This window comes from Ochlerotatus camptorhynchus, unplaced genomic scaffold (assembly GCF_037179485.1).
Source record: "Ochlerotatus camptorhynchus isolate MF236.1 unplaced genomic scaffold, CSIRO-AGI_Acam_v1.1 ptg000265l, whole genome shotgun sequence".
Lineage (NCBI taxonomy): Eukaryota > Metazoa > Arthropoda > Insecta > Diptera > Culicidae > Ochlerotatus > Ochlerotatus camptorhynchus.
The window spans coordinates 637,747-663,536 of record NW_027040755.1 but is presented as its reverse complement, the minus strand read 5'-3'; the positions used below and the strand labels follow the sequence as shown (position 1 = coordinate 663,536).

The 25,790-nt window shown below is 41.7% G+C and overlaps 4 protein-coding genes and 1 pseudogene across 6 annotated transcripts in view; 2 read left to right on the top strand and 3 right to left on the bottom strand.

Moving 5' to 3' along the window:
- SerT (Serotonin transporter) overlaps positions 1-3,547 on the bottom strand; it is a 103,296-nt gene extending 99,749 nt beyond the window's left edge. For all 3 annotated transcript variants that reach the window (XM_065226943.1, XM_065226945.1, XM_065226944.1), the window contains exon 1: positions 3,019-3,547. The gene's annotated coding sequence lies outside the window, so the exon portion shown is untranslated. The remainder of the gene's footprint in view (positions 1-3,018) is intronic.
- A 6,219-nt stretch (positions 3,548-9,766) lies between these two features.
- LOC135705360 (GTPase Era, mitochondrial) lies at positions 9,767-11,085 on the bottom strand. Its single transcript, XM_065227053.1, has 2 exons — positions 10,768-11,085; positions 9,767-10,709 (listed from the first exon to the last, which is right to left on the bottom strand). Exons 1-2 carry the CDS (start codon positions 10,972-10,974, stop codon positions 9,828-9,830), a joined length of 1,089 nt encoding a protein of 362 aa, XP_065083125.1. The 5' UTR covers positions 10,975-11,085; the 3' UTR covers positions 9,767-9,827.
- A 1,575-nt stretch (positions 11,086-12,660) lies between these two features.
- Xbp1 (X box binding protein 1) lies at positions 12,661-14,722 on the top strand. Its single transcript, XM_065226906.1, is given in 3 exon segments — positions 12,661-13,128; positions 13,356-13,593; positions 13,596-14,722. Coding segments are annotated over 3 exon segments (1,338 nt in total). The 5' UTR covers positions 12,661-12,931; the 3' UTR covers positions 14,499-14,722.
- A 5,569-nt stretch (positions 14,723-20,291) lies between these two features.
- On the top strand, positions 20,292-20,978 carry LOC135705272 (cysteine desulfurase-like). The gene has a single exon (XM_065226895.1). The coding sequence runs from the start codon at positions 20,292-20,294 to the stop codon at positions 20,880-20,882; it is 591 nt and encodes a 196-aa protein (XP_065082967.1). The 3' UTR covers positions 20,883-20,978.
- Positions 20,979-21,822: 844 nt separating this feature from the next.
- On the bottom strand, positions 21,823-24,246 carry LOC135705271 (probable pre-mRNA-splicing factor ATP-dependent RNA helicase mog-4; annotated as a pseudogene).
- Positions 24,247-25,790: the final 1,544 nt, after the last annotated feature.

The following is a 25,790-nucleotide window of genomic DNA, read 5'->3' as shown; positions in this document are numbered from 1 at the left end:
TGAATGAATTTATTTTTAAATCAGTATCGCTGAAACACGGAACAAACGAAAGAAAGCTAAGGTACGTTCCTTTCATATGAGGCTAGAATCGAAATGTTCTATCCGGGTCTGGAACAATTTTAATTTTTTTCTCAGTGTGAATCAAATAAAAAACTTGAATCAATCCACCTACCGTGAAACCTGACCCTTCTTCCTTATAAAAATTTCAACAAAAGTGCTGATATGGTGTGATTCAATAGATGAATTCTGATGTAATTTAAGGTATCGATGTATATGATGGATTTTGACCCAAGCCGGGGGTTCCTAAAACATGGCTACTGTGTTACCTGAATTAGTTCGTATAATTTTATATTGCAAATGCTATGCAAAATTAGACGAGTATTCGGGGTACTCGTATACAACGTATATTCGTTATAAGTCAGGTAACACAGAAGATGTGGCTAGTGTGGTCCTGGGCACTTCAAATGACTACCATTGAACTGGATATGTTTTCCTTGATTTGTTTTCCGTCGATCTTGTTTTCCATACTGAGTACCGATGCTACCGACGCCAGGGAGGCTGCTCCCACACCTGGGCCCAACCTATCGACCCATCAACTCAACCAACGGCTTTACTTCCCTTGCGAAGGAAGGCGTGATCAGAGATTTTATGCCTCAGAAAATCCCGGTGGCGCCGACTGGGATTGAACCCAGGCATTTTGGGGTGAGAGACAATCACGCTTACCTCTATACCACCGGCGCTGCTAGAACTTGATATTGAATTCTCATTTCATTTGAGGTGTCACTTGATGGAATTTATTCGTTTTAGGACGGATTTAATCTCATATATTACGTTCTAAAATCTAGGTACCTTTCATTTGGTGGTTGTTGTGTCCTTTTCAGTCCAGTGGTTGTCGAGAAAGACGACTTAGTTCCCAAAATCATGCCTAGAAACACGTCTTAGATTTTGTTTCCTTACATGCGCACACACAGACATTTTCCGATCTCGTCGAGCTGAGTCGATCAGTATATGCCAATCGGCCCTTCAAGCCTCGGTTCAAAAGTCCGTTTTCCAAGCGATATCTATACCCTTCTTTGTAAGAAGGGTAAAAATATGTGTTAAGCCCTAAAAATTACCCCCGATAGAACATTTTGAAACTAGTCTCAAATAAAAGAGGGCCACCTAATATTTCAGTTGGTGGGTGTTTCAGTGTTACTGATTTTTTTTTTATAATAATGTTATTCTACCAGACACCGTGACGAGTTTTAACTCAAAAACGACCACACATTTGGATTCAGCACCACAAAATTACATCAGTAATATGTGTTTTTATTGATTTCAAAACGTTTGGAATCGCATGTAATTTAAAAACGCTTGGCCAGCATTTGTTTGGAACCGCCCCTTTGTGGGATGTGGCCAGATTACATCAGAATTCAATAACAAGACTACCCAACAAACATTGGAAGCCGCTTAAGAGCTTAATCAAGCAAAAATATGCGTCTTCAGCTAAAAAATGACTTATTCAGCCTTTAATCAGTTCAAATTGTTTGTTGGGTAATGACGATCAAGGTAAGTACTCAGAATCACATTGGTTACACCCGTATATTCTCCGAGTTCCTTCGGAGAAGTGACCAGCATCTGACGTGAAGAATAGCCATGCGACACTCCAAATCACATGAAGATTCAAGAACAATATCATTAGTGGGCGAGTTGGTCACTCCTGGACTCGCTAAGAAGTGGATGGATTCCGGCACTAAAACCCATCATGCAACACACACACACCCAAGTGGTCAAAATCCGATATGAGTCAAAACTTATCATAAGACAAAGTGAATCACATGATATTTATTATATGATTTATTGGCAGTCAAAAATATCAACTAGCGAACAGGCCTTGAAATCAGAATTGAGCCAAATCAAATCACTTCGTTCTTTGATGGAAAATTCGATTTGCTTTTCTTGTCCCACCTCTTTGAATTTAGGCCACCAAAACGCCTGGCTTCGGAAAAGATTCAAAATCACATGACTTCACATAGCTTCATGGTTGATATTTATTTAATATTCACATATTTTAATCATCTGAAATTATCTTAAATCCGAAGAAATGTTGTTGCATATATTTGTAACAGCTACACTGAACCCTCTATAGACCAAGCCTGCCGTTTAGTGGGACAAAAAAAATCATTAATCATTCACATGAACGTTTAGAATAAATCGGTTACAAAATCACTCTATGAAGTTATCTTGAAAACATATAATTGAAAAAAAAACCGTCATAACTTCAACAAGATAATTGCTTCTTAATTGCATTAAGACTGAACAGATTTTTCGGAAATTTGAAGCAGAACTTTCTCGTGAGTTCTAGTTTCAGCTGGCCAAGCTGGTTAAAATTGGTGCAATCGCTCGTGAATAAAACTAAAAAATTATTGCCTTGGAGGCCTTTCGAAAGCAGGCAGAGTTTAAAAAAAAAATTGCAGTAAAGAGTTAAACAAGAATTTACTATGCAATTGCTTAATTGCTCTTATTCAGGCACTTTTGAGCATTATGCTGATAGCCATCCCAACTAGACTAATAGCTAAACACTTAACGCTTACAGTAATGATCATGGACATAATTTCTCCAATTTCCTGTAGACAAACTTCCTCACAGAGCTCAGAATGCGATAATTGCACCCATTTATTGTGGCCTGCTAGAAAAACCAAAAAATGCGCTCAAAGTTCTGTGCTCGCCATCCCCATCAAAGCAGGCTGCGGTGACGACGGCAGCAAATCGATTACTATCACCAATTAGGCAATTAGCGAGCGCACAGAGCAACGATCTCGGCTCACGAGCCGCCCATTGGAATGACTCGCTTATGCATAAGTCAGTTTAACCGTTTAACCGTTTTTATTGTCACTTTTATACTTGCTAAATTGTCATCTGCCCCGAGCGCGGTCACCCGGCGGCACTTTCAGGACTAAACGATTATAGTTCGGTTTACACTGGATGCCAAAAACAAAATTTAAAGAGGTTTATGCTTATTTCTACAATTGTATTTACTTTTCAATTAAACTTGCCCGGTCCGGATGGATGTTGAATCAGCTGATGGGGAAATTTGGTGGCGCCTATCGAAGAACGTCACGGATCAATCACCAACGGCACTTAAAGCAAATTTGTAGACGATTGAACGTAATTGGTGTTCCCCCGAGGTCGCAGTAGACCGTTGAAAGAAGAGCAAACAAAATGCCGAAAAAAAAAACAAATCGAGCCGGTCCTAATTCACCAAACTATCAATTTCGATTAATTTCACACCAGTTAATGTATGCATGTTTGAACTATGATCAGCGTTGATCATCACGTTAGTGCGGTTTCAATTCACAATCTTCTTTTTGTTTAGTTTAGGTAAAAATGCTCTACCAGGAATTTTCCAAATGAATGAATTCAAATTTATGGAACCCACTCTGAGCAGAAACAATAGTCCAACTGTTGAATTTCACTAAAAGCCAACTATTCCAATGGCTCCCTGAGGAGGGCCTCTGGATTGCTCTCGAGCCAAGAGGAGAGAAGAGCCAAGTCCAAACAGTTTGGCTGCACGTCGACGACTGACTGAAATCTGTGCGAAACGATGACTTAAAAGCTCCCCCGAATCGGTCGACAGTGGGCAATGAAAATTCTGCCGCTTGTTGCTTCTGCCACCTTTTGCTCCAATCGAGGAAAAAGGGAGCAGAATTTTCCTCGCATTCGTTCTTCTTCATCTTATTCCCGATTGCTTTGATTCTATGCGCTCCTTCGGGGGCCTGTTTCAAGCGCCAGGCGCCAAACCATCGAAGCAAACCATCAAACAATAACCATCGTCGTATCACAAACTGTGTATGCTGGGAGAAAGGCATAGAGACGCTCCTCTGCTCTATGTCGACGGTTACCAACCGTAACAGTTGACTTTGTCCGAGAGGCCTACTGCCACCCTCACCTCGTTCTGCCTACTGCGATCTGGGTGATGGGTAGGCACCAGCCTTCGGAGAGTGCTGGAACAGATATTGTGGTAATTTTTCTTCTTCTCCTACCGACGGCCTGCTCCTCAGCACGTGCATATTCATGATTTGAAGACTTACTGATCAGAAGCGAATTGATGAGAGCTGAGAAGCGAAATGATTACAATGAATTAATTCTAACAGTTGCTAGTGATTTGCGGTGCGAAAATGTTTACAATTAATTGTTCGTAGGACACTGCCCAATTAACAAATTTAGCTGCTGTATAGCTTATAGAGGCAAAAATTGGCTTATACAGCTAATTTTTATCTGTTTGTTTTGTGATGATTGATGTGTGTTGAATCTTGTTACATGCATTGGAATAAACGGCCTAATCATCAATGATTATGTTCAAATTTGTTTAAACATAATAAAGGGCTACACTGGGCCATAGCATGGTAGGGGCGAGAGGGGCGGTCCGCTCTATGTGCGGTATTTTGAATAATAAATCTATGTTCAAGATATTTGGGCCTATTCTATTCAAAATTAGTAAACAAAAAATACCATGTATATTTTTCCCAGAAGGACTTTATTTTTCTCTGCAAGTTTGTCTTAAACGTCATTTCGATCAGGAACTGCGTTTTCGTGCTACAATTTATTGAAAAATGACAAAGACGCCATATTGAATAAAATACAACATTCAAAATGCACCCCAAAGGACCTGGGCCAGTCGGCGCCGCCGGGATTTTCTGATGCATAGAATCTCTATGAGTTGATGGGTCGATAGGTACGGAAAACCATAGGTATCATTATTTTATTATAGCCGGCTTCGGTTGTGTAGTGGTAAGCGGAACTGATTTCTCACCCCAATGGGTCTGAGTTCAATTCCAGCCGAGGTCGGTGGGATTTTTCTGAGGCATAAATAAAAAAACGTCTTCCTTCGGAAGAGAAGCAAAGCCGTTGGTCCCGGCCCATGTGTGTTATTGAATGGGTACGCATGACAATCGATATCCGTCGGTGATTGGCACTAGATTGCGGAACAGAGACCGACGTTCAATAAAGGAATGAAGATAATTTTTTATATCCAGAATTTCGAATAAGTTTGAGTCTCAGAACCGTTAAGTTTTTTTTAAACGGGGAGCTAAAATAATACCCATGCAAAAGAACTAAATTTCTGGATTACTAAGGGGCTGTTCATGAACTACGTAGACACTTTTTTGGGATTATTGACCCCTCCTCTCCCTGTACAGACAATTGTCCATACACAATTTTATGGGCCGTGGATAATCGAGATAGAGAGCGTTGTTTGAGGACGGTCGTGGACGGACAAATTTACCACCATTTGAAAGCTCTTTTAATGTAGTTTTAGATGCATTTGATTTCATCTACACCTTCCTGCACCTAAGAAAGATACGCAAGTCCAAAATATGAGGAAAATAGAAGAAAATTTATCAATAACTTATCCTATTAAAATGATGCAGGTATAGTATGTTCTAGAACGATGTGTATTTTAGTATACCAATCAACTTTGTTGAACATAATGAGGACCTAAAATTAAAGAAAATATGTGTTTTGATGAAAAACGTGTTCTTGGGGGTCCGTCCTCAAACAACGCTCTCTATCTCGATTTGAGTGAAATTTAGGACTTTTATGTCATCAGCAAAGTTGTTTGTAATCATTTTTGCGTCATTACTCTAAATCCGCTCTCCATGGTGCTATTAATTAAGAGCGTCAAAATGGATTTTTCAACCACTATGCATCTGCCAGAAACAACACAGAATGAATTACATCATTCGATCAGTTCAAAATGACATTTGCTACATAAACTATGTGGTAAAATTAACACGAAATCTGTCTGCTAAGCAATGGCAGGGCTGGAAGTGCTGATGCGATATAATAGTAGTAACTTTAGTGGTTAAAATTACGGGAATAGTGACCAAATACTGACTTGTAAATACTAAATAAATAACCAATTATACGGAAACTTAAAAATTCAAATACGGTTTGATATTGAAATAAACTTTTTATGTAATGGAACTTAAAATCTAATTTAATAAATTTCTTTAATTTAATCGAATCTCACAACGAAATCTCCTGTGAAGAGCATGTGAAGTGATTTGAATAATTTACTTTTGTTTGCGTTATGATGACTAGCAAATAGTAATTCCCGTTTTTTATGATCTTGAATTTGATTCTGCGTTCGAAATCTTTAAAATGTTGATGTATCTAGGTAGATAACTTTGATAATTCGCTAAGAACTTTTCACAGAATTTCTTTAGAATGATCTCAAGAACATTTTTTAGAATAATTCCTTAGAGGCAAATAATCTTTTGCAAAAATAATATTACATTCTTGAAATTCTTTGCAGAACAATCAACAAAATTCTTGAAAATATATTATTTTAGTTGTTGAAAATGCTTAACTTGATATCAGAATTAAAGTGGACATTTTATACGCTAGATGAGAAGATGAAAGTAAAGAGTTGATAGTTCCGTTATAGTACGGCAGTGTGAAATTTGTATACAGAAAGTAGAAAGTGAACAACGGTCAATTTTGAGGAAGGTACGAATCGGGTAGAGCACCTCCTTTACCAAGCTCATCCGTTAATGAGGGATGGTGAGGGTTGTTTCCCACTGCCACCACTGGCAAAAGGGATGATCGCTGATTAGCTCATTTGGCTACCTCCGATGTGCGGAAACAGTTCTATCGATTGTTTTACACTCAAGTCGCCATCAGACGTAAACAACTACCCGATTCGTACCTTCCTCAAAATTGTCCTTTGCTCGCTTTCTTCTTTGTATATACAATTTTCAAACTGCCGTACGGTAAACGCTCTTATAGTTGCGTTAGACGCGTTAGGTCCCTGTAGTCCTATAGTTGTGTATTGAGTCTCCATGCACAACTATAGGAACCTAACGCTTCTAACGTACCGCAACTATAGGAGCGTTTCCTCTATAAAGGGTGTCCACGATGAAATTGCCACACACAAAATTGATTCGCAAAATTCGAGTTTTCATCCGATTGCCATCAAATTTTCAGGGATTGAGAAATAACTATTAAACTTCATTTTACCATTTTACTTGTATTTTATTTACAGTCCATACGCAAATGCCCGCACCTTGGCCTTAACCCCGGCCATAAGATTCTGCACAACCTGTGAATCAACCGTTTTTTGCATGTAAACCCATACTTTCTTCAGTTCCTCGACTGTCTTCACTACCTTAGGTCGTTTAAGAAGGTGCTGCTTCATAATCGCCCAGTACTTCTCGATGGGGCGGAGCTCCGGAGTGTTGGGAGGGTTGAACATTTTCGGCACGAAATTGACCTTATTGTCCGCATACCACTTCAGCACGTCCTTGGAGTAGTGGCATGAGGCCAAATCCAGCCAGAAGATTGTTGGGACGTTGTGGGCCTTCAGGAGAGGAAGCAGCCGCTTCTGGAGGCACTTTTTTATGTACACCTGTCCGTTCATCGTGTCCTGGGTCACGAAAGGTGCACTCCGCTTCCCGCACGTGCAGATGGCTTGCCAAACCAGGAATTTCTTCGCAAATTTGGACATCTTCTGAGTGCGGACATGCTCCGGAACGCTGAACTTATCCTTGGCCGTGAAAAACAGGTTGCCGGGGATCTGTTTGAAGTCGGCCTTCACATATGTTTCGTCGTCCATGATGCAGCATTCAACTTTCGTCAGCATGTTGAGGTACAACTTCCTGGCACGGGTTTTGGCGGACTTGTTCTGCTTCTCGTCGCGATTAGGGGCCTTTTGTACCTTGAACGTTCGAAGCCCAGCCTTAGTTTTGGCCTTCTGGACAAAACTTCGGCTTAGGTGCAGCTTCTTAGCCACATCCCTAACGGAGGCGTTCGGATTTCGGTTGAAGGCCCCAACTACGCGGTTGTGATTTTTGGTGTTGTACGGAATACTTTTTCCTTCACTTCTGGGCTTCCAATCGGTGGTCAACCGTTCCTCGAACCGCTTAATCACTCGCGACACCGTGAAATTCGCGATTCCCAACGTTTTAGCGATGGAACAATGCGAGAGATCCTTGTTCTCGTGATGAATGCGCAAGATTTTATCACGCACGAGCTGTTCTTTCGACTCCATTTCCGCGAGTTTTGATCACAGGACTTTAAAACTTGCAGGATGTAAATAATGCACTATGAACTAAATCCACCCAAATTTTCATTAAATTCTACCCAACGGTTAAAAAGTTAGAGCAATTTCATAGTGTGGCATTTCATCGTGGACACCCTTTAGTGACCAAGTCACTAAAAAGTGACCTACTGCTAGCCCTGCAATGGTTATCAAATGTAACCGTTCTGTTACTAAGGTGCAATACAATATTTTAAATATGCACCATGTGATCGAGCATTCCAGTAAATTAGTATAACACTTGCGGTGAAACCCACTGGGCAGACGATACGACCATGTTTAACGGCCGACTGCTGAATAAGGCGTGCATGGCCGCGGCAAAATGGTGACACCATAGAGTTAACTCTAAGACTAGAAGGTCCCGAAATAGCGTGCTCAGCTTTTTGGCTCAGCCCTGGTACTCTCTTCGGTCCCAAGCTGATTGATTCACCCCTCGAAACATAGGAAAAACCAATAACCCCTCATTTTATCTGTCAAACTTTCATAGCGAATCAAAACAAACAGTGCGTAGTACTAGAATTTCGACTAGAATGGGGTACGTTAATCGTTTGCTTGGGACCAATAGGCTAGTCAAGTAGTGAGCCAATTTAAAATCGTTAGTTTCGTATTGATTGATTGTACCTATTTTAGTTCGGTGAAATTCCGACTTGCTGGTCTGCAGTCGTCGTAGTCACCATCGTCGTCAAGGGTATGTGCCAGAAAATCGATCACAACACCACACAATTCTTTGGTACAAACAACGTAAATATTTACCGTTTTTGACAAAACCCAGGTAATCATGACGTTTGATTATTGAAAACAATATGAATGAAGAAAAGAGACCAACTGCTGTCATGATTACCTGAGATTTGTCAAATAATGTAAATATTTACATCGATTGTATCGAAGAATCCACACTTTAATTGGAAAAACAAAAATACAGTGTTTAAGTTGATCCGCGCTGTGTTTCAGTTCATTTGAAAGCTTGAGTGCCTTTTCGCCCAGTAGTGCGCCAACTCTGAGACTCAAGGAGTCTCGTGCTGCTGAGTTGTTGTCGGGCAGAACATTAGTTTCACAAAAGAGAAAGTCGATGAATAGAATCGTTCAAACCAGATAGGACCATTTGAAATGTTGAAATGGTTGAGATTTAGGTCTGCTTTGGTTAAAACTTTGATTAAAACACTTCGAAGGTGAGAAGAATCTAGCCTGGACCTGGGGAAGGCCGAAATTTGTGGTTAAATTTTCCCCTTATTCTGCGAGTCACGTAACTCTGTCTCTCTCTCTCTCTCCCACCGGTGAGGTGACTCTCCTAACCGGAGACAGAGAGTCACGTGACTCACAGAATAAGGGGGCTTATCTCAGGGCGAAAGTTTAACGCATAAGTGACATCTTTTTTATCCTCCAATGACTACTTCTCCGAAGGTGAGAGGAAAATAGTTTGGAACTGAGAAATGCCGAAATGTTTAACGGCTACATTAATAAAAATTCAATGCTAAATTTTATGTGTATGATATGACACAAATGATATATATATATGAGTCGGACACATCGACAGTGTATGCATAAAATTCATGTGTAACCACACATACTATTCATTTGACTACTAAATTTTATGTGTACTTCTGACTACTAAATTTTATGTGTACCGACTGAGCCAAGGGAGGCTCCGATCTATGGAATTCGTATCATAATGAAGAAATAAAAACACTGTTTACTATTAATTGCAAATACCACGTAGATAGCATTGTTTTATTCCAACCTCGTTTCTGCATTACTTCTCCTTGCTCTTAATCCTAGTGACTATCGTCAATGAAATCGGCACCGTAAACGTCTCAATCAAATCCGACGTAACGCGTTCCGTAATCTGTCTCAGTTTCCCGTTGCCTTCTCCACAAACCAACCGTTCCAGTCGCTCACTCGGACAGGTCACCACTGCACTGGCAAAGATCTTTCCATTCATATTCTCGAAGAATTCCAGCTCTGTATTCAGCGAGTACGGAATCTCCTGTGGAAGATAGTCCAACAGGCGAGCCCGAACGCTTTGCACGATCAATTGTTCCGGGGTCTGATCCGTTGTTTCCGACGCCAAGTGCTCCCACGGTCCACTCTTTGCATGGGAATAGATGAAATTCATCACCTCCTTCAATCCATCCCCGGTGACAGCTGATACCATGAAAATTTCAGAAAAGTGAGGCCATCCTTCCACATCCACTGCCTGGGATTTCACTTCTGCTGGTGCATTCTCCAAGCTCTTGCGCTTTTTGATGCGATAGTTCTTTATGCTTTCCAACTGGTTGTTTGTGATACTCTTCACGATATCCAGCAGAATTCGCTTCGACTTCAGTGTATCGATCTTGTTCAGTATCAGGAAGCTGGGAATATGACTGTAACTCTTTAGCACATCCACCATAATAGGATTGAGTGTATTCCTGTTCCATGAATTGGAAATGTCGTGAACCACACCGATCAGGTTTGAGTTTTGTACCGCATGTCGACAGGACGACAGGAAATTCGAATCAATATGGTGCTTTTTGACTTCGCGGTCTCCAACCAAACCAGGAGTGTCGAACAGTATCATCTGCGAGTTGGCACGGCTTTGGATTGCCCTTGCAGTGCTTCGCGTCGTATGCACCTTCATCGATGTAGGGCAAACCTACATGGACAATAGATACATGTTACATCTCATACTACTATCGCTTACAATGACTTACCCGATGATCAATCAGGTGATTGATCAATGTACTTTTGCCGGCATTGGGCACGCCAATGATTGCCACTTTTATCAGCTTTTCGTTTGACTGTGGATCCTTTTTGTCCGAGACGTTTTCCGATGTTTTTGCACTGAAATTCCGAGCCCAGTACTGCGGCGACCGGGGAACACCTTGGCGTACCAATACAAGCAGAGCTCTGTCTAACATCTTCCTGATTCAGTTCGCAAACTTACACAGAACTAATAATCGAATTATCGAATTAAACAACGAAATTCAGAAGAACTGGATCATATTACATTTAATGATGTGAGCTTGTTTTGATTTGCAAAATGTTATGTCACGCGTGCAGCGCAAATAACGATGAGAGAAACGTCAAAATATGTCACTGTCGTTCACCGCTACAGTGTCTCATTATTTTGTGGGAACGGGTATGATTATTGACTGCAAGGTTTGATGAAAAGTATCCCATTAAAATTCTATTTTTTTAAAGATTACTTTTTGAAATAAACTAATGGTGATTAACCGAGCTGTTTTGTTGTCGACATCGATGTTAATAAATACCTATTTTTTTCTGCTCAGGAGTCTAAACTGCCCCGCATTAACAAAAACCATAAGAAGCGCCTAACCACCAATCCGGAATATCATCCCAACTCTATGCGGTATGGTCGCACCATCTATGATATCGTTTGTGTATGGTACCCGTTGCTTTGGAGGCGAACCAGCCCAAGGCTGAAAGCCTCCTTAATAAAGCTAAATAATAATAATAATAATATGGTACCCGTTTATAAGGGGCACACGTGGCAAGATGTTTTGAAATTGATATTAAGTGAATCATCTTTTGAAATGAGCACACTCAGCTACGTTTGGCTTGTTAGGTAGTTTTTTAACGAAAATAATCGGTTAACGAAAATATTACAGATTTTTCGGTAATGCCTTGTTCAGACTACAGAGTTATAACATGTTATAGCGCTATCTTGATGGTGGTTTCTGTGTTGCAATTATTTGACAACCGTTATAACATGTTATAACTGCTCAGTCTGGCCAGCGTTTAAATCATAAAAAAATACCAAAATAACGGTGGTCTGATTTTTTAAATGACGAACTCCCTTAAAAAAGATTACAGTACGAACTGTAAAATGGGATAATCGCCGAGTTCGGTAAAAAAAATACAGAACAAACCGTAAAACATAAATCAGATTACCGAACTTCGGTTTGTACAAACTGTCAAAACGTGAAGAAACTTTATAACGATCGTTCGGTAGTTATTTCGTTTACCGAACTGTTTACCGAACGTTCAGCTGTTGAAAGTTCGGTAAAAACCAACTCTATTATCATTTCAGTTAAAGTTCAGCGGGGATTATAAACCAGTTTCAATCATTTTTGAGTCTTTGGTAGGTTCAAGTAATGGTTCGCGTTTATGCGGTTAATTTTTCTCTGAATTAGCAATATTAAAAACTGGAAAAAAATAAGTTGAACTTTTTATTTGAATACAAAATAGCCACCCTAATATATAGCATCTGGGTTGTCCCTCGTAAATTGACAACGCGACACAATCCGGCAGTGTTGGCGAAGTGATCAAGATCATGTTTTACACTACTTCCACTTTTAATTTAAATTTGAGCCTATTCGGAACGTCACTAACAAATAATTGAAGTCCAATAAATTGAAAATTATATCAGAAAAATTATCATTACCAAAAACATCGCCGTTTATCAACAATTGCAGTGGAATTCATCGAAATTAATTCCAACTTCCGTTAGCTCCTCCCACAAAAGCGACTGGCAGCCCTCCTCTTTGACCAATCAGCGACGACCACATCCTCTTGAGACGTCATCCAGAGTGGTGGGCTGATCCCTGTGTACAGTTCTTCATTTGGTTGCAAACTTTCATAGTGGTTTCATCAGACTTTTCTGAGGTTCAAAAGAGAATCAAAATCCGTGACCGCAGCCCAAACCTACGGAGCGATGAACCAGTTCCAACATTGCTCGAAAGTGATTCCAACGGGAAGGATCAACAACTATCGTCCGCGGAAGTAGTTTATTGTGAAGATGCTGATACAAGTTCAGTGATGCACAGTGCAAACAACTAAGGATAAACGAGCCTTGTTTTGCATTATTGTTAAGAAGTTTTTAGAAAAAAAAGGAGTTATTCAAAGGAAGTCAACATGAGTGCACCGATCGTCATCACCGTGCCTACGAAGTTCATCCCAATCAACCTGGCCCCAGTGGCAATAAAAACCGAAATCATGCCAGCTCCCTCCTCGGATGGAGACGAGTCCACTTCGTCGATGGATGAGTTCCTGGTGCGCGGCAAGAAGCGCCGCCTGGACCATCTCACATGGGAGGAGAAGCTTCAGAGGAAGTGAGTTTCATACATTTAGCATTTTTGTGATGGTTCAGGGGAGTCCCATAGCGATAACCTTCGGGGTGTATGGCGTAGTATAATCGCTTCTAGAAATTTCATCATTTGTGATGACGTGTCATTAATGATAGTGGGAAACGTGGGAAATAGCAGCTATGGTTGGAGTTATGAAATCGATTGGCATGAATTATTCAAAAACTATAAAGACTATTTTTCTTCTATTACAGAAAATTGAAAAACCGTGTCGCGGCTCAAACCTCCCGCGACCGCAAAAAGGCCAAAATGGAAGAGATGGATTATACCATCCAACAGCAAACAGATCAAATAAGCGAGTTGCAAATGAAATGTGACGCGCTCCAGTCAGAAAAAGAAGCCATCCACAGCAAGTATCTCGATCTGGAAAGCCGCTTCGAAGAGCTGAAGCGAAGACTCGATGAGCAGCAGCAGCAAATGAACACGCCCTCTATCACGATCAAGTCAGAACCGATCGCCCCAGTAGCCTCACACAGTGTTGGCTCTGCTTCCACCCTACTAGGATCAGCAGCATCCGCCCCAACCCCTCAGCAGCAGGGAACTATTTCAATGGAAGCACAGACGACACTGAGTCAGGACGAGACGGGTCTGGAGACCAACGACGAAAAGGTAACAGCCTTGTGGAAGATAATTGCTCTTTGCCTGCTCTACAGGACATGCTCGAAGACTTCGATGTGTCCAAGCTCGAAGAGCTTGCCGAAAGCCTACTGGCCAATGTCACAAGCGAGCTGGAGGGCACTGATCGCGGAAGCAGCCCGGCAGATGCCCAAGATGCAGGCACCAGCTGCGGAATGCTTGAACCAATGGTGGGGTCCCCATCAGAACAGCTGGAATCCAGCGAAGAAACTGGTCAAGGAAGCAGCCTAATTCTGACAACCCACAACTATTCCAAGTCACCCTTTCACGTAGAAAAACTGCACAGCAGTCGGCAATCTGACTCGGAGCATCAGCAGACGGTCTATGGAACCTACGACAACGAAAGCAACTGCATCACCATCGTCATTGACGAGGACGAACTTCCACTGGAGGAGGAAATTATTTGCGAAGAACCGACCGACGACGACGAACAGGAGTTCAAAGTCAAGCTGGAACCGGTTCAGGACCTACTTTCCCCTATCCCGAGCACCTGCTCCAACTACTCTGAAGATCTCAAACCCATGCAGGAGGACGACGAACTACAGAATGTGTTCAAATGTCCCCTGACGCCGGTATCGTTCATCTCGGACGGAGGTTACGAATCGTTGGGTTCGCCCACCGGTTCGACCGATTTCAACATGACCACCAGCTCTTTTGACGAATTCTGGAATCTGGATCTGTTCCCCATATTGAACAATTAAGAATAGCCAGTTGTAAATATTTTTCGTTCCTTCAGTGATGTACAAAGTTGATGTAAGACCGTTGTTAAAAGTTTAAATTAGTTACAATGAGGTACCTAATATGACCTGCTTGATATTTAAGTTAACGTTAGGCTTCGTGTGCTGATAAGTTTAAGCCAGATTGCTGTAAATATTAGAGTTCTATTTGCTATTTAACGTTCTCTCTAGTTAGAGAAAATTTAGCACTGTACACTGGAGTCGCTTTTTACGCGGGTAATACGTCCCGCGTAAAAAAAAACCGCGTAAAAAAAAACCGCGTAAATTCCGGAATCCGCGTAAAAAAAAACCGCGTAAATTCCGGAATCCGCGTAAAAAAAAACCGAGTAAAAAAAGACCGTGTAAGAAAAAAACGCGTAAAAAGCGATATACCGCGTAAATTCTGAAATCCGCGTAAAAAAAAACCAAAATCCGCGTAAAAAAAAACCGCGTAAATTCCGGAATCCGCGTAAAAAAAAACCGCGTAAATTCCGAAATCCGCGTAAAAAAAAACCGCGTAAAAAAAAACCGTGTAAAAAAAAACCGCGTAAAAAGCGACTCCAGTGTACTATTTTAATGCTGTGTAGTTGTCCCATAATGTTAGATCTAATTTCTTTATTTTGTGCACAAAATAAACATTAATCTATCATTTAAGTACCGTAAATCTAAACGGTGGAAAATTATAAAATAAGTAATTATGATCATTATTACCGATTTCGTGAATTTTCCACTTCGGATCACTCTATGAAAGGATGATTTTGGAAAAAATATACTGAACAAAAATTTGACAAACAAATCGACTAGGTATTCCAGATGGGTTCATTCCACAAGATGACACTCCCAGTAGAATTAAAAGTACATACGTGATTTCCCATCGGTTACACATAAACACGAAAAAAAACCTTTCTAGCGTTCAGAATCATAAGGGCCTAACTGCGACGATTGATTCTCTTCCCATTACTACAGTAAGTTATGTTGTTAAGTAAACCAATTTTCCGAAATTGTTCCAGTACAGTGTACTGTAAAGATGTCTCAGGGCTGGTAGTGGGCATGTGATATACAGCCATATTCTTGTTTTCGTTGATTACGACCCACTTAGAGAAATAATTAAAAAAAAATCAACCGATCATGAGCATTTTGCAAGCTTTTTTAGAATTAAACAAATCAAGCTAGACATTGGTGCAGATTCTTTTCGTTGTTTTTCTCTTTGCATCCTCACGGCCATGTTAAGACATTCCTTGCTCACAGATCGATGAAACAAGCTATTATATAGCTTCTAATACGACAAACAAGACACGAAACGGTTCTGCATCCAAGTTATTAACGAAAGAGAAAGCCGATGAAGAGAATCAATCAATGTTACTTAGGACGTAAGGCATTGTTCAGCTTGAAATGGTTTAAGGATCACATAAATGTGTTCTTAAAAAATCAGTATTAAACGAATAAGTAATGGTAGTAAGCTCTTACCGTTATTATCTTCGGATGAAATCCAAATCAAGAATGTCCGGCTGCTTTGATGTCGACATCAGATTTAATCACTGGCCTGTTGGCTTCAGTATTATTGGACATTAAGGGGGCTTTTGATTCAGTTTCCATTGAAATTCTGTCAGAAAATCTGCACAGATGTGGACGTTCTGGAATTTTAAATAATTTCTTGTGCAATTTGTAATTGTAGTTGTTCACTACAAAGGATGTGCCTTCTGCTAAGAAGGCTTATCTAGGGACCAACCCCCTAGTCTATACACCTACTATACTTCCCGTTGCACTCGTCAGCTCGTGCGATACTCTAAGACACACATGGGTGATCGTATCCGGGTCCTCCCCTGGGTAGGCTTGTGTCCGTCCAGGTTCTGGTACATTAACTTATCTCTATGCATGGTAATTATACTTTTTTAAACTAACCTTTTGATTATAATGTCGAAAATGCTGAAACTAAATGAAGGTTAGCGATCAATATAAGGTGTGTGCTGCGACGGAGTAGCATTTGAAGGAAATGACGTTCTGATGTGGATTATAGGTAATTCCTTTATTCATTGTTACTGTCCGACGGTATCATTTTTGAAATTCATTCAGCTACTGCCTCCCTACGATTCAGAGAGCTTGTGAGATATATCCCTAGGTATCTCATCATCCGTGCGTATACCACCCGTATGTTGTAACGCCCAACAGTGCCTTGCCGTGGGGGGTCCCGAGCAACTGTTATTGATGGATCACGTATTAGAACTTCGGTTTTGGATACATTGAGTTCCAAACCGAACGCCTCTAAGGCAGGAGTGAGGCTTGCAATTGGCTCCTTTCGATCTGCGATGGATGAGTTAGCAATCCAATTATATCATCGGTATATACCCGCAGACAGGGAAGTCGAATGCTGCTGGATTGTTCCAACAATAACTTCGGCATTTCGCGTTGTAGTTGGATGAGAGCTTGATCCAGAAGGTATACAAACAACTTTGGCGATAGTGGACATCCTTGCTTGATTCCGCGCACCTTGGGATATTCCTCCGTTCTTTGACCAAACCATTGAAGTGAGGTGCGTTCCGTTAAGCAACATTTTACGATCCGATTTATTAGGTACACCGGTACTCCTAGCGCACGAAGTACTTCTGGCACTCGGTTCAGGTCTATGCGGTCGAAGGCTTTACAGATATCCAGCGATAGAACATATGTCACTACAAGGGCGTAGCCAGGTTTCGAGCTAGGGAGGGGCGAAAAAAAAATTACTATGTTAAATTTGGCCGAATGCCATTTCACCGAACGCCATTTCACCGAAAGCCTTTGTGTTGCTGAGTTTAGAGGGGGCAGTTGCAAACTCTGGCTACACCTATGTGTCACTACCTTTTCTCCATTGCTCATCTAGTATCCGTCTTACTATGAAAACTTGATCTTCAGCGGAGCGGTTTCGGTGGTATGCAAACTGATAATTAGGAACATCACCTAAAAATAGTTCCAACTGCTCTAACAAAAACCGTGCGTATATTTTGTACACTGCCTGGCAAAGTGTTATGCGACGATATTCTTCCGGGCGTTCGGGGTTAGGTGTCTTCGGAATCGGTACTTGAAAGGTTTCAATTATACCGCGCGGAATTTCATTTTTATTCCACATCATTGCGAGCAACCGATGCATGTGCTGATGTAAGGACTCCGGGCCATATCGGATCAGTTCCGGTTGCACTCCATCTGTTCTCGCTGCTGTGTTATTTTTCAGTTGCGCGGCAGGTTGCCCAGGGACTTTTTATGTTGAAATAACCGGTTTTTTCCCGGTTTTCCCGGTTCAAATCTTAAAAATTTCCCGTATGTTGATATTCAACAAAAAACGAAACTGTACGCAATTTTTAAAACATGGCCAACTGTAAATTTTCAGTGGTTATTTGCAGGGTTACTTCCACTCACTAGCTATAAAAAAATGTTTTTCGGAATTATGGAATCATGAAATAGTATAATGCTAAATTAGTACTTGTAAGTTACAAGAAGAGGTCATTAAGTATATGTTTGACACATAAAATCTGTCAAAATTGCTTTCAGTGCGTCACAATCAGCGATTTTACGACTCGTGAGCGCTCACTCTGAGTGAACGCTCACGAATCATAAGATCGCTGATTGTGACGCTCTGAAAGCGAAATTGACAGGTTTTATGAGTCAAACACATACTTTACACCCTCTTATTGTTAGTTACTAGTACAACATATCATTATAACATCTAATGATTGCATGATTCCGAAAAGTATTTTTTTATAGCAAGTGAGTGGAAGCAACCCTGGTTATTTGTAGGAAAAATGAAAGCCAAATTACAGAAAGTGTTTTCTAAAGCTATGGGAAAAATTCAACTCAATGAGGCACTTAATGTATTCAAAACAATTAATTGATCTTTCGAGATACTTTCATAAATCGAATTCTACCACTTTTTATGATCGATACATCTTATGATTCAAGCCCTAGAATTTATTGAGTGACAGAGATTAAGGTTACAGGGCCAAATGCTATCTGGATGAATAGGTTGGTTATCCCACAAACGAAGTTACAGACGACTTTCTCCGAAGAAATTAATTAAAATAAGGTGGTTCTCTGTAATAGAATTTTAGACCACTTTCCGCCGCTCACCGCCAGGTTCGCTAGTATTTTTGATTTGAATTAATTCAAGTTGGTTTTGTGTGCAATGATCTGGCAACTCGCGTTCTCACTCGCGTTGACGGGGTGCTGTTTTCTCACTCATCGAAGGAAATTTTGATTAGAGTGAGAAAGTAAGGAACAGTCAGCGCGGGAACCGTGTGCGGAACTATACTGCCGTTCTACGCATAACTGTCCCATGTTCTATGCAATCCTTATGCACCGTGGGACTCTTATGCGTATAACGGCAGTATAGGTGCGGCAGAAAGAATGTAGTCGACTCCTTCGTTCTCACGGTGTTCTTACGCATGATCCAACGTTACGTCACACTAGATTATGCATAAGAACGTCGTGATAAAGGGTGTCCACGATGAAATTGCCACACTATGAAATTGCTCTAACTTTTTAACCGTTGGGTAGAATTTAATGAAAATTTGGGTGGATTTAGTTCATAGTCCATTATTTACATCCTGCAAGTTTTAAAGTCCTGTGATCAAAACTCGCGGAAATGGAGTCGAAAGAACAGCTCGTGCGTGATAAAATCTTGCGCATTCATCACGAGAACAAGGATCTCTCGCATCGTTCCATCGCTAAAACGTTGGGAATCGCGAATTCCACGGTGTCGCGAGTGATTAGGCGGTTCGAGGAACGGTTGACCACCGATCGGAAGCCCAGAAGTGAAGGAAAAAGTATTCCGTACAACACCAAAAATCACAACCGCGTAGTTGGGGCCTTCAACCGAAATCCGAACGCCTCCGTAAGGGATGTGGCTAAGAAGCTGCATCTAAGCCGAAGTTTTGTCCAGAAGGCCAAAACTAAAGCTGGGCTTCGAACGTTCAAGGTACAAAAGGCCCCTAATCGCGACGAGAAGCAGAACAAGTCCGCCAAAACCCGTGCCAGGAAGTTGTACCTCAACATGCTGACGAAAGTTGAATTCTGCATTATGGACGACGAAACATATGTGAAGGCCGACTTCAAACAGATCCCCGGCAACCTGTTTTTCACGGCCAAGGATAAGTTCAGCGTTCCGGAGCATGTCCGCACTCAGAAGATGTCCAAATTTGCGAAGAAATTCCTGGTTTGGCAAGCCATCTGCACGTGCGGGAAGCGGAGTGCACCTTTCGTGACCCAGGACACGATGAACGGACAGGTGTACATAAAAGAGTGCCTCCAGAAGCGGCTGCTTCCTCTCCTGAAGGCCCACAACGTCCCAACAATCTTCTGGCCGGATTTGGCCTCATGCCACTACTCCAAGGACGTGCTGAAGTGGTATGCGGACAATAAGGTCAATTTCGTGCCGAAAATGTTCAACCCTCCCAACACTCCGGAGCTCCGCCCCATCGAGAAGTACTGGGCGATTATGAAGCAGCACCTTCTTAAACGACCTAAGGTAGTGAAGACAGTCGAGGAACTGAAGAAAGTATGGGTTTACATGCAAAAAACGGTTGATTCACAGGTTGTGCAGAATCTTATGGCCGGGGTTAAGGCCAAGGTGCGGGCATTTGCGTATGGACTGTAAATAAAATACGAGTAAAATGGTAAAATGAAGTTTAATAGTTATTTCTCAATCCCTGAAAATTTGATGGCAATCGGATGAAAACTCGAATTTTGCGAATCAATTTTGTGTGTGGCAATTTCATCGTGGACACCCTTTAATGAAAGAGCAAAGTTTGTATGTTTGGGAGCCTCTCGCATTCAACTCGCATTCGTCCTCGAGTTCGTGTGGAAGCCATTCAGAGCGGAGGTGGCCAGGAGCGTGGCATTCGAAGTGGAACCGTTCCGACTCCACTGGTCGTTGGATTGGGGGAAGCCTGTGAAATCGCTAGCCGTGAAATGGAGTACGATCACAAATGGATGGAGTTCCTCTCGAAACGCCTGATGGACCAAATCTTCGCATCGCTACCGAAAGTCATCCGCAATGGCGATCCAGTTCATTCTTATCCCGGATGTATCAATCTGTCGTTTGCATACGTTGAGGGTGAATCGCTGTTGATGGCGCTGAAAGACGTTGCCCTCTCGAGTGGGTCGGCTTGCACTTCGGCTTCGCTGGAACCGTCGTATGTGCTGCGTGCGATTGGTGCAGACGAAGATCTGGCTCACAGCTCGATTCGCTTTGGCATCGGACGGTTTACCACCATCGAGGAAATCGACTACATAGCTGAAAAGTGCATCAAGCACGTGACTCGACTCCGAGAGATGTCCCCGCTGTGGGAGATGGTCCAGGAAGGTATCGACATCAAGTCGATCCAGTGGTCGCAGCATTAGAGCGGACGGGTCGGGGCATATTTTAAAGAGAGATTTGATTTTGTATGTTCTGCTGTGTATGGTTGAATTCAGTGAGGGTTTTTTTTTTAATTGTTAATCATTGATTGTTTTATTAACACATCCACTTTTGGTAGTAAGTAGGTATTGAGACGAGAGACAAATAATGTATAGCTTTGCTACATATGCTATTAGAGACAGCAATAAATCTTAGACAGTGAAATCATTGTGAGTATTTCATCATTCACTTGGCGAAAAAACTTCCTATCAGCGATTGTTTGAAATAGTATAAACTTTGTTAGTTCCCGTCAAGGACGGCGTTGTTACGACTACGCTAAATTCGCAAATCTGAGGTATTCGTGGACTGCCATCTCAGATTTGCTTTGGCGCGAATTAGTTCCACTTAGGGTTAATTCAACTAAGTTTCGATTCTAATTATTTGAAGACTCCAGGAAAATCTACGTTTAGAAAGACCTTCTATTATTTAATAAAGAAGTAAAGCAGTAAAGTTATTAATAGTTGGTTGGGCAAGCTAAAAAATCATTTAAAAAAATGTGTTCAATGTCGATAAGCTTTCCGCAAAATCCGCACTTCAAAAGCTATAAAACCGCACAAAATTTGCGACACTTGTAACAGCCCTGCAGTTGGCTTCGGCGTGCCAGAGAATACCTAAATCCACCTAACCGGACCTGAAGAAACGGAAAGGAGCGCGACTGGGATTAGACGGGCTAGCCTTATGAAGCTCTCTACTGACATACCCCCCTATTCTGCGAGTCACGTGACTCTCTCTCACCGGTGAGGTGACAATAGTCACCTCGTGTGAGGTGACTCTCCATTTGATTTGCATGGAGAGTCACCTCACACGAGGTGACAATTGTCACCTCACCGGTGAGAGAGAGTCATGTGACTCGCAGAATAAGGGGGACAATATAGCATGGTTGCAGCAACCTTATATTTCACCTATTTGTCCCTAAAGATCACTAATTTACACCCGACACCCTAGGTAGGATAATGTCATCGCAAATAACAACAATTCCCGTTGAATACATAGTGCGAAAAATGCTCTTGAATTACCTCAAACCGTCTCATCACAACCTACGCCTCGGTCAGCGTGGCCCGACCGATCGTTTTCGGCATCTTTTTATTGGTGGAATCCTCGAGCTCCTTCGGTTTGTAGTAATGCGGTGCCGCCTCCAGCAGCCACTTGCTTTTGATTTCAATCACCGACCGCATGTACTCCTTCGTCGTAAACACCAGCTCGTGGTACAGCACCCAACGAGGCAGTTCTTCGAACAGTGCCGAATTCGGATGGATCATCACCGTCTGATTGTGCTTGGCCGTTTTGTAGTGACCCCCCCTTGGAGAGCCGAGCGACGTGATAAAAGTACCCGGCTGTAATAGCCTTCCGGATGTTGGTCGTTTCCGGCAGACTGGAAACCATTTCGATTTCGACTCGCTGCATTAACCCAACCAGCTGCTCCCGGACATCGCGAGCTCGTTTCATCGAACGGAACTGAATGAAATTTTCGTAACACCACTGAGTGTTGTAGTCCGATTCGGCCCATTGGTTGTAGCAAACTCAAGTGGTCCCCGTGCATGTGGTTGAAGTTCTTCCGGGCCGTATCTGCGTGGATGATTTTATCTTTCGGTCGGTAGAAGATGGCTCCATTCACCGATAGCATTGCAGCGATGGCCACCACCTCCTCGGAACATTTGTACTTTTCACTAGCAAGCAGCATTTTTGCCATCATGGGATCGACCGGAAATTCCGCCATCCGTCGTCCAAGTTTGGTCAGTTCACCGTGGTGATTCAATGCCCCTAGGGCGTAAAGTTGCTCCAATGCCAAAACCAACGTTTCATGTGGTGGAGGATCGAGGAAATCGAAATGAAGCAAATCGTTGATTCCAAGAGCTTTGAGCATTAGCACGGCATTGCCCAGGTTTATGCGCTGAATTTCCGGGACGGTGTTGTCTTCCAGCTCGTGTTTGTATGCCCAGGCTGTGTACAGACGAAAGCACTTGCCAGGGGCAACGCGCCCTGCTCGACCTGCACGTTGATTGGCAGACGCTTTCGAAATGGGCACGACCATCAGGGTCTCCATCCCGGTTCTGGAGTTAAAATTATTTTGCTTTGCAAAGCCCGGATCGATCACGTACATTATGTTATCGATGGTTAGTGATGTCTCGGCGATGTTGGTGGCCAGTACGACTTTCCGGGCGTTCGGTGGAGTTGGATCGAAAATTTTCGCCTGCATGTCCGACGGCAGATTGGCATAAATGGGAAGGATGAGTAGTTCCTTGAGTTTGGAACCCAACCGCTTGACGCGATCCTGGAGCATCTCCTGGCAGGCTTCGATTTCCTCTTGTCCTGGAACGAAAAAAAAAATGTAATTTTTTAACATCGCATAGAAATAGACCCACTTACCAGTTAAAAATACAAGAATGTCTCCAAGAGGCTGAGTGGCATGAATCTGTAGAACCGACACCACACATGCATCGATATAATCTGCTTCCGGTGCTTTGGTGTAGAAGACATCAACCTAGAAGAGAAAAAGTTAGATTTTACAGCAAAACACAAAGCAAGTCAAATCTAACTACGTACCGGAAAACGACGACCAGGAATACGGAATATGTTCGCATCATCGAAGAAATCCGAAAACTTTTCCGCATCCAACGTGGCACTGGAAATCAGTAGTTTCAAATCCAACCGAAACCGCGCAATGTCCTTCACCAATCCAAACAGAATGTCCGTGTGCAACGTACGCTCGTGAGCTTCATCGATAATCATCACACTATACGAAGCTAGGTCCGGTTCCGAAAGAAACTCCCTGTGCAACGTACCATCTGTCATGTATTTAATGACAGTCCGCTCGGATGTGCAATCCTCGAAACGAATACTATAACCAACTTCGTTGCCCAACTTGACGCCCATTTCCTGTGCAACACGTGCCGCCACGGACATCGCTGCCACGCGACGAGGCTGAGTACATCCAATCTTCTTGCCGTCGTTTGTAAACCCAGCTTCATAGAGATACTGTGGAATCTGTGTCGTTTTTCCCGAACCCGTTTCTCCTTCGATAATAAGAATCTGGTGTTCTTTTATAGCGGCTATGAGATCCTCCTTGAATGGAAAAACTGGGAGTGATTTCTTCGTTTCCTCAATGTCCATCTTCTTCCTTTCCGCCTCAGATACCGGTGCTTTCCGGTCCTTTTCTTTAGTTCCATCCAGTCGGAGTGCCTGGACGAAATCAATCTGATCATCCCAACAGCAGTTCATACTCTTCAGCACCAGCACCACTTGCGAACCTCTTCGTTTTTGAAAGTAAATTTCACGCACAGTCTGACGTTTGCTTACGGATTTTACCATAGGAGTAAAGAGCTATAGATTCGCCGTGAAGGCCAATAGCATCAACTATATACTTTAAGCTAGTACATATGAGTAGATAGTGTTGCCGTGAGGTACACTTGAAAATTTCAAACGTAAGTGCGTCAAATCACTTCGTTTGTGGTTATACTAAGTATAATAGGTGAACTGTGAAGAATAAGAGATTTAATTTTAAAAAATGTTTCAGAAAAATGAACTTGGTACAAATGAGAATTAGAGCAAATTGATAGTGATATCATTTATATATAGCAGGTAATTCTTATTGGATTACTATCCTATTTTTGAAAAGTTACCCGATTTTTCAGGTGAAGCTTACGTTTCTCGTTAGTGCAGTGTAATTATTCTAACTCGATTTTTTTTTTAAACAAAAAAAGTACTAAGTTGATTTTAGATTCAGGTGATCAGAATTGGTGATTACTGGATTAACAATAGAAAAGGGCCCATCAGCAACAAACCGTTCTAAAACCCTTTCCCCACAAAGCGAAGGCCGCCCACGCAAACCAATACCATCATCGTGTAGGGGAAACTTTCCCTGGTTTGGTTTGCGTAGGAGGCCTTCGATTTATGATGAAAGGGCTTTTGAATGGTTTGTTTACAAATGCTGATGGGCCGTTTTCTATTGTTGATCCAGATTAGATCGAAAATAAGAAACACACATAAAAAAATTTCAATTTATCGGACAGATAAACAATTACAAATCAAGAGCAAAAACTTTCATTTCGTCGAAAGTAACAAAGGAACTCAAATTCGAGCTGTCAGTGTCAATCGATGCTCCTGCTATTACATTACTGTCCGATTATAGGATCACATCCCATTTTTGAATTTATTTACCAGTCAAATTGCTTTTTGACGTAATCACCTTCCGATCAAAATATTTTTCGATGTTACTTAAGTCACCCGATTTCTATGGAGATGTCGTTTGTCTTAAGTAACAGCGCAGAGAAACTCGGTGGTCCTAAAATGATAAATGGGCTGCCCGTAGGGAGACGTGATTGGCCCAAATATCCTGGTAAATACACTTTTGACTCAAAAATCAGTATTTATTAGCATGAAAGCTAGCGATCTGCTCTTTTCTTTTTTTTTTTTAATTCTTTATTTAAATCTCTTATCACTATGAGATTATATGTGTTTAATTGGAAATAGGAATAACTTTTCAGTCATCAAAACAAAACTTTATTTTTTCTCGGATCGGTGCGAATGTTACTTTCGACATAATGAAAATTGGCTCTTGAATTTTAAAATAACTAGACAACTTTGCTAGATCACAGTCTAAGAAAACATCGCATTATTCTGGAACTAGGAAAATTTTCCAAGGTGGAAAAAGATTTCGGATATAAAACAATTTTGCATGCGTCCAGACTCAAAATTCGAGATATCTTAGACAAACTGTTACCTTCTCATATGTTCATGCTGAAAGACTACACGGATAGAGATCTCCTTATACCTTTTGGCAAATTTCCATTGCTGATTATTCATAAATTGTATAAGTCAACTAATAAGCAGACGCCTTGCAAAAAGTTAATGAA